This window comes from Marmota marmota, unplaced genomic scaffold (assembly GCF_001458135.2).
Source record: "Marmota marmota marmota unplaced genomic scaffold, marMar, whole genome shotgun sequence".
NCBI lineage: Eukaryota > Metazoa > Chordata > Mammalia > Rodentia > Sciuridae > Marmota > Marmota marmota.
This window is the reverse complement of record NW_026000082.1, coordinates 40,499,279-40,508,174: the sequence shown is the minus strand read 5'-3', so window position 1 is coordinate 40,508,174 and position 8,896 is coordinate 40,499,279. Positions and strand designations below refer to the sequence as shown.

The window sequence follows — 8,896 nt, the reverse complement described above, 5'->3', positions numbered from 1 at the left end:
TCAATCTTCCTGTCTCAGCCTCCCAATCCCTGAGATTAGAGGGGTCAAACACCATGCAACAGCTCTTTAGGGGATCTTAGCAAAGCATATACAATTGGCCCTTTGTATTTGTGGGTTCTGCATCTGTGGATTCCACCAACCCCAAATAGAAAATAGCTTTTAAAAAATTGATGACTGAACTGAACACATAGCCTTTATTCCTTGTTATGACTCCCTAAACAACACAGTATAGCAATTATTTATGTTGCATTTACATTATATCTGGTATTATAAATAAAAATGATTCCAAGTATACAGGAACGTATGCATGGGCTATATGTATACTACAGCAATTAATAAAAGAACATGAACATCCATGGATTCAGGTCCCTGAGGGAACTCCAGAAAGACACTCATCCCTCATGGACACAGGGATAACAGTACATGCTTTTAACTCCCCCCCCCCCCCCTTTTTTTTTAAATCTCCAACACTGACCTCTTCCCTGCATTTCCACTTGAATGTTGACTTATCCTGGGTTCCTTAGAAGTCAGGCTGAGAAGCAAATCTTACCCACTTGCACTCTATTGGAGAAGAGGGAGGGGAAAGGAAACTAGGTAGGGAGTGAGGGAAAGCCAATGCAAAGTGCTCACTAGGGCCACCTGAACAGGAAAACAGCTGGTTGCTTGGTGACCCAGGAGCTTCTCCAGAGAGGCCTGGCAGAACCACAGCACCTTGGTTCTGACTCTCAGGAGAGAAGAGGTGCATTTCTGACACACAGAAGGAAATGGAATGTATCCATTGACTTCTCATCTCCTGACTTTCAATGATACAAGTTTACCTCTGCGTGTCTGAGTTGTGTTGAGTTGTGCTCTTCCGCCTCTTTGGGCTCCATTGGGGTTTCAGCTCCCCCTGTCCTGGTTTAAAGTTCAATCTGTGCTCAGGAGTGGTGGGTAGAGTCATAGTTTCCAGGTGTCCAAGGCCTCTGGGCCTGGCACCTGGAACTGTTGCAGCTCTCATGACAACATGCATGATGGGGGTGAGCAGGAGCCTTCTTTGAGTCGGTAGTCAAGGCAGGTTGGCGGAGGAAGAGGGGGCTGAGGAAATATGGGGTAGCACATACACTGGGTCTAATCAGCATGGTCAAACTTAACCTAACCAAGATGGAGCTCCTGATTCCACCCCAGCCTGAACGCTTTCCCTCTTTTCCCTATCTCAGTGTCAATTCTCTTTCCATTTTTACATAGCAAAAACTTAGAGCCATTCTCTCTCTCTCTCTCTCTCTCTCTCTCTCTCCTTGAAACACCCTACAACCAACTATCAACAAACCCCACAAGCTCTGTCTCCAAAGCACAGTCATCCTTGGTGTCCATCCTTGGTATCCATGGGGGATTTGTTCTTGGAACCCCCCTCCTTGGATGCAGAAATGAAGGGATGCTGAAGTCTGGTGCAGTATGTGCATAGAACCTAAGCACGTCCTTCCATATGCTTTACATCATCTCTAGATTACCTATAATACCTAGTGCAATCAAATGCTTTGAAAATAGTTATATTGTGTTTTTAAGGGAAAAAGTCAATGCCTGTTCAGTAAAAATGCAATTCTTTTCCCATATATTTTCCATCTGTGGCTGTTTAAATCCACAGGTGCAAACCCACAAATACAGAGAGCCTCGTACCTGGAACCCAGCCTCTTCTCACCACCTTTGGAGGACTGCGTAGCCTCCTCCCTGGCTCTTTGCTCCTGCCCCTGTCCCCAGCATTCTGTTCTCAGTGCAATGGTCAGAATGGTTCTTGTAAAACATGAGACGGTATCGCTCCTCCCCTCCAAATCCTCTAATGCTGTCCCATCTCATTCAGAGTAAAACCAATGTCTTTGCCAGGGCTGTAAGGGCTTAGAGTGTGTGTCTCCACCTTCTCTCTGGCCTCCTCTCCTGCTTTGGCACTCTGCTACAGGCATACTGCCCTCAAGGACCACCAGTCTTTGCATTTACCCCTCTCTGCCTACCAGGCTCTCCCGGATTGTCTATGTGGCTTGCTTCTGGGTCTTCCCAAACCCTCAACCTCTATGCTCCACTGTTACCACAGAGGAAGGAGGAACTGAAGGATGGGAAAGTTTCAAAACAAAAACAAAGCCCAGGAAGGAAAGAGTGACCTCTTCCCCAGCTCGTTGCAAAGCAGAAGCAACTGTAGGAATAGTTGGACCAAGAAGGAGGCCTTTGGTGTGTGAGACAGAATTGAAGGGAGGGTGGAAGTATTCTCAAAAGGGTTTGAAGGCTAAGCGAGGGGCTAGATGTGCATTCTAGAAGTGAGGGCATCCAACCACAAAAGTTAGTTCGTTCAAATTTCCATTGAAAATGCTTTCCACCAGGACCTCTGAATCAATGTTTATTCTGGCAATCTAAACATGTCCTTGAAGGAAACAAGAGAAACCAACATTGAAAAGGGAACAACAAAGCTTGGAAAAATGTGTGTCTCTGGAAAGAGACTCTGGGCCCTTTCAGGAGGTTGATGGGAGAAGGGGTTTCCCTGGAGCTCCTGAATCCCATGATGTGGGAAATGGGGTTTCAAAGTCAGCTGAGCAGGAAGTGCAGAGGAAAGGCAAGGCTGCCTTTTGGAGCCCTTGGGTCAGTCCCACCTGGCTGAACCTTGGAAACTCCTATTAACCAATGTCAAGGTCAAGGAGGTCAGTGAATATGGGTGTCACTGCCCTCTGCTGGAGGGATTGGCATCCTCCCTGTATTTGGCTCCTGGCCAACAGATCTTAACCTTTGGATGGATCCTGGGTTCCTTTGAGAATTTGAAGAAAGCTATGGATGCCAAGAAAACAATAAACGAAGCCATACATTCAGGGCTGAGTGTCCGGCTCACCGGTAGAGCACTTGTCTAGCATTTGTGGGTCCTAGGTTTGTCCCCTGGTGAAGGTATAACTTTAGAAGCAGACAGATCTAATGCCTACTTCTCTGGTTGTGAGATAGAAGAGGAATTAAGAAGCAGCTATCCAACATGTTCCCTGCCAAGAATTTCTTTCCCCCTTTTGGATTCATGTTTAGAAATATTTTCTCTAACAAACACATTACATTGACTAAGAAATCATTTATGCATACCCTAATTTTTAAATAAGCCCCCCCCAAAAAAAACAACTAAGCAAATGGTAGCAAGTTTTCCATGATAGTTAAGATCATAAAAATAAAAACATTAAAAATTAAATAAAAATTAACCTGACATTGTCAGCCTGGTGAACAAATATATGATTTTGGCTGCCTTTGGAATATTAATACTCAAGCTATGATGTTTAAAGTTCCACTGACACTCACTGTAAAGCTCACTCCAAAGTAATTTAGTGATATTTGTCTTAAACTCATGCTCTTAAAAATTGCGTGCAACGTGGTGCAGCTTTAGATGTAGGTAAATGCACCAATTCTGTCTTCCCAAGAATTTTCTCACACTCAGACTCTCTCCAAGGTCCATTCAGACACACATGGATCACAGAGCCATACTTGAAGCCCACTCTGGTCCTTACTCTTACGCTTGTGTTCCACATGGGGAAACTCTGGCTTCAGAGGTAGGGCCACATGAGAACACAGAACATCAGCTGAACACCACTAGATATTCTGGCAAGGCTAGTGCTAGAGATATAACAATGAATATACAATGCTCCTGGTTTTCATTCATTCATTCATCAAAGAAATACTAATTAAATGCCTGCCATGTAGCAGACACTATGCAAGGCATTATAGATATAATAACAGAGCAAGGAAAGTCCCTGCCTTCATAGGGCTTGCTGTCTGGTGGGAGAAACAGTGAGGGAGGGAGGAGTAACCAATCAGAGAAGATAATTGCAAACCATGATACTCAAATGAAGGAAACAAGCGGGGTAGGGCTGGGGAGGGAATGGGGTGAGTCTGTTTATCAGTCAAGGTCCTGGCAGGAAACAGCTGCCACATTCTGCACAAACTTGGAAATGGAGAGTTTAATAAAGAAAGGGGCCATTTGCAAAGCAAGGGGGACAGGTGCAGAACCCTGCACCACGTTGCACTGCCTCCAGCGGAGCCCTCACCAGCAGGAGGCAGCTGGAAGCATATAGGAGAGCATAAGGGAGAGCTGATGGGCATGCCCACCCGTCAGGACAGGTGATGCTGCCGAGGCAGAGCAGACTGGGATGCAGCTGTCAGGATTTCCAGTGCAGGTGTTCCCTGGTGCTAGTCCCCTAGGACTGTCATAATGAAGTATTACAAACTAGGTGACTTGAAACAGAAAATGCTGTTCCTCAGAGTTCTGAAGGCGGACTCCAAAACCAAGGTGGTGGTAGGGTTGATTTCCCTCCAGGGGCTCAGAGGGAGCATCATGCCCTGCTTTTCTCCTAGCTTCTAGTGGTTGTTGGCAGTCCTTGGGTCGGTCTCCTTGGCTCACAGCCACATAAGTCAGATCCCCCTGCCTCTGTCGCCACATGGCTGTCTTCCTCTGTGTCTGTATCTTTTCTTTCGTATAAGGACAGCAGTCATTTTGGTTCGGTGCTGGGTCTTATTCCGGTGTGATAGAATCTCAACTACTTACGTCTGTAACATTCCTATTCTAATTGAGCTCATGTTCTGAGGTTCTGGGAAGAATATAAACACTATTCAACCCAGTATCCCTGCTTCAAGTTAGCAAAACATTAAGCTAGTGAGATGTGTCTGTCTTCTTTACAACTTTTTCAGGGACTCTCAGCCTCTGTTGGAATCTCTCACTCCTACTACAAGTATATGTGTGTATACATTTTTTTTTCAAACCAGGGATTAAATTCAGGGGTGCTTAACCACAGAGCCATATCCCCAGCCCTTTATGTGTTTTGTATTTTGAGACAGGGTCTTGCTAAGCTGTTCAGGGCCTTACTAAATTGCTGAGTTTTGGATTTGAACTTGTCATCCTCCTGCTTCAGTCTCCCAAGTCACTGGGATTACAGGTGTGCCTCATAGTGCCTGGCTATGTTTTTTCATTAAACATTTGGAGAACATGATCTAGTAGCAACACTACCACACACCTAGCAGATTGGCAATAATATTGAAGTGTAAGAATGTGGAATCTCAGAAATGGTCAGATACTGGTGGTGAGGATATTAATAATCACTTTGTGTTAAAATTTGGCAGTGTTAGTAAAGCTAAAGATATGCATTCCCTATTGCTCTTCTTTTGTATTTGTCCATTACAAATGTATGCTAGGGGCTGGGGTTGTGGCTCAGTGGTAGAGCACTTGCCTCCCATGCATGGGGCACTGGGTTTGATCCTCAGCACCATATAAATAAATAAAATAAGGGTACTGTGTCAATCTACATCAAAAAAAATTTTTTAAATGTATACTAGGGCTGGGAAAGGTGGTGCATGTGACTGAGGAGGCTGGGGCAGGAGGATTGCAAGTTGAGGCTAGCCTGGGCAATTTAGTGAGACTCTGCCTCAAAATAAATAAATAAATAAATAAAAATAAATTAAAAAAAAAAGGCTGGAGATGTAGCCTAGTGGTAGAGTGCTCCGGGGTTCAATCCCCAGTATCAAGATTGCGGGGGATGTACACCAATGAGCATATATGTATACACATATGTAGTATATGGATAAGAATGAGAAAACTTGTTGGTAATAGTCCCAAAGTGGAAACAATCCAAACATTTATGGACAATAGAACAAATAACAAATAGAATATAATGGAATACTATATAACAAGGAAATAGAATCTTAAAGCACAACAATGGGCAAAAGAAGCCAAATACCACAGTATACAAACATTTGATTCCATTTATAGTAAGTTCAAAGCTATACAAAATTAAACCATATTGTTTAAGGGTATATAACCAGGAAGTTGCATGTAGTGAAAAGCAAGGAATTAATAACATAAAAAGATTAGGAGTTATGCTAGCAGGAATGCAGCAGATATCAACTGGCAAAGGACACACAGGGAGGAGCTTCTGAGGTGCTACAATGGTCATTTTACAACAATTTGTTAAGCCCCATTTATGTTCTTAGCACTTTTCTGTATGCTTTTTATATTTCACACATATACCTACATAAAAAGGGGGGCGGTACACCTGAACTTTGGAATCAAAGAAAGCAGTAACATAGCAGCCATTTGATTCTGGACACACTCCCAAAGGGGCAAAATGATATGAGATACTTCTTGGAGAAAGAAGATATGAAATGAAAAGTGTGACTCTCCCTTTAAGAAAGGAATTAGTTTTTAATTGAAGGAAAACTATGAAAAAAATCACTGGCATCTTAAAAGACCTTTATTTATGCAGGTGCAGTGCTATAAAATAGTCTAATCTGCCTTGTTAATGAAGCTGACTTTACAACCTAGTAAACTAAACAAAAGGCTTATGTTTAGTCGATGACCCAATGGAGGCTAAAATCTAGTCTACTTACCTGAGAGTTTTCACTATTTTACTTTCCTTCAGTTCAGGGTAAAAAGAAAAAATGCTGGCCCTCTTGCTGTGAAATTGTTTTATTCCTAAAGTCTGTTTTTATCTATTTGAAATGCAATCTTGTCTTTGTGAGACGTGGGTTGGACAATGGAGAGGAGGGCTAATAATAGTGGTAATGACTGCACAGGGTTCCAGTTCAGAGCCGAGCACTCTTGAGACAGTTGGTAGTTATCAAAATACTTGCGACATGTCACTATCATCCTTCATGGGCTTCCTCATTTTGCAACACAAGATATTCCAGACTAGTCTTGTATCTTTCCTGCTCCAGTCCTGCTGTCTCAAGTCATTTTTCCAAGGAGCCCTGGTCCTTTTAGTAGAGAATGGTATTTAGAAGCCAAGAGCTCAGTTTGCTTATTGTTACTGGTTTGTTTTTGCTTTTAGGCCCTGTCTGTAGGCAGGATCAGGAAATTTGTACATACACTGAACATATGTACATGAACACACATGTGTACACCTTTATCTTTTTTGGTGGGGGGAGGGTAACAGGGATTGAACCCAGAGGCACTCAAACACTGAGCAACATCCCCAGCCCTTTTTAAATATTTTATTTAGAGACAGGATCTGGCTGAGTTGCTTAGAGCCTTCCCAAGTTGCTGAGGCTGGCTTTGAACTTGCCATCGTCTTGCCTCAGCCTCCAGAGCCACTGGTTTTACAGTGTGCACCAACGAATCAAGTTTTATCTACTTTTTTTTTTTTTTAATGTGTGTATGGTGGTGGGATTGAGCCCAGGGCTTTGCACATGCTAGGCAAGCACTCTACCACTGAGTTATGCCCCACCTCCCATCTATCCTTTTTTTAAAAATATATTTTATTAAATACCATGAGATCATAGTAACACTTTCAAATCCAATTCAACAGCAGAGTTCTCTGGAGCTTTCCTGCTTCCCACATTTGTAACTTCAGTATTGAGAAACTTATTTTAAATAAATAAACACTATGTGTTATATAATGTCCTAGTGCTGGGGTTACCACACAGTGCACAAAACATTGAACTGGGGAGGGAATAGTGGAAATACAGCATAAAGGATAGAAGCTCGGAAACGGCAAAGCTGGGATCTGAATCCAGACACCCTGGCTCCAGAATTCTTGCTATACCATCTGCCTGCGATCGCTTTCGTAATTCACTCTCTACCTCTTACTAAAGTTTACAACTCTCCTGAATCCAATAAAAATGCCTCTGTCAGTTTCTAAATCTACACAGTGCAGAGCCTTGTGCATCTCCCATATTGCCTAACTTCTCGAAGTTTCCAAATCCGTGAAAACGAAGATACTAATCTCAACCTGAAGTGAAATTAAATCTTTTTCAACACAAATGCGATGCTAGTTTTCCTGGAACAGAACTTCTGTCTCTAATTCAATCATTCATTTTACACTCATTCAATTCAGTTCAACAAATATTTAATAGAAGTTCCTACTATTCACGGTATTGTGCCCTAATCCGGCAGTGTGCAGATAAGGAAGGGGCAGTTCAGGCCCTTAAGGAGCTTCTAGCTTTACTGGCAAATAACATCTATAAGCAGGTGTTTCGACACCGGGGTAGAGAATTGAATGGGGGAGGCAAACTCGTGGAGCAATGCAGCAGGGAGCAGCTGTGAACTCGGTTAGAGTAGGTTTCCTAGAACGAACGCAACGTTGAAGCTTGGACAGACGCCGCCTGTCAACTAGTCATTGGTAGCTTCTCATTTGCGAGGTTTACATTTGTGGGTAGGATGGAGGATGGGAACGCGGAAGACTAAAATTGATGACACTTGTAAGGAGGCCGCTCGGCTCCTTGAACTGGGAGCTCGAGGCCGACGTTCGATCTGGGGATACGATGTAGCGGTAGTCGCCATTACTCAGGGAGGCGATATGAGAACCCACATTCTTTGAACAGTTGGAGGGGAAAAAAGCAGACCTGGGGGACGCCTAGAGAGGAGGAGAAGAGAACCAGGAAAGGGCGGTGTCCGGGGGGGACGGACAGTCAGGTCGGGCCAAAAGAGCATCCGTTTGATTGGCAAGCGGTGGCCTCTGCCGGGCCGTTTCCGCTGGTGGTGGGTGGGCGCAGGCCCGAGGGTCGAGAGCCGCGCCCCCTCCTGCCCTCGACGTTTTCTGGACCAGCGTTTCGGCAGGTGGTGCAGAGGCAAGGCCTAGGACGGGGCTCTGGACGCCGCCTAGGAAGCTGTCAGCATCGCAACCCCTGACAACTCAAGGTCAGGGTCACCTCCGGGCTGCAGGCAACCCGTCACCTTGACGACCAACTGAAAAAAACGGAAGGGACGGAGGCGGACGGGTCATCTCGCGATATCTGGAGCGCCGGCGCCGGCCTTTCCGGCTCTCGGCCGGCTCTCGCGAGACCTGAGGAGAGTGGGAGCGCGGGGGCCGGCTGCGAGGAAAGCTGGAGCCGCGGGAGGGGAACATGTCGGAGTCAGACCTCGGCAGGAAGTGGGACCGGTGCATGGCGGATGCGGTGGTGAAGCTAGGTGAGAGCCTCC

General features: G+C 44.8%; 1 protein-coding gene across 1 annotated transcript in view; it reads left to right on the top strand.

Moving 5' to 3' along the window:
• The first annotated feature begins 8,732 nt into the window (after positions 1-8,732).
• Positions 8,733-8,896, top strand: part of Micos10 (mitochondrial contact site and cristae organizing system subunit 10) — a 27,818-nt gene continuing 27,654 nt past the window's right edge. The window contains exon 1 of the mRNA XM_015485605.2: positions 8,733-8,884. Within this exon, the coding sequence (XP_015341091.1) occupies positions 8,821-8,884 (64 nt within the window). The 5' untranslated portion in view covers positions 8,733-8,820. The remainder of the gene's footprint in view (positions 8,885-8,896) is intronic.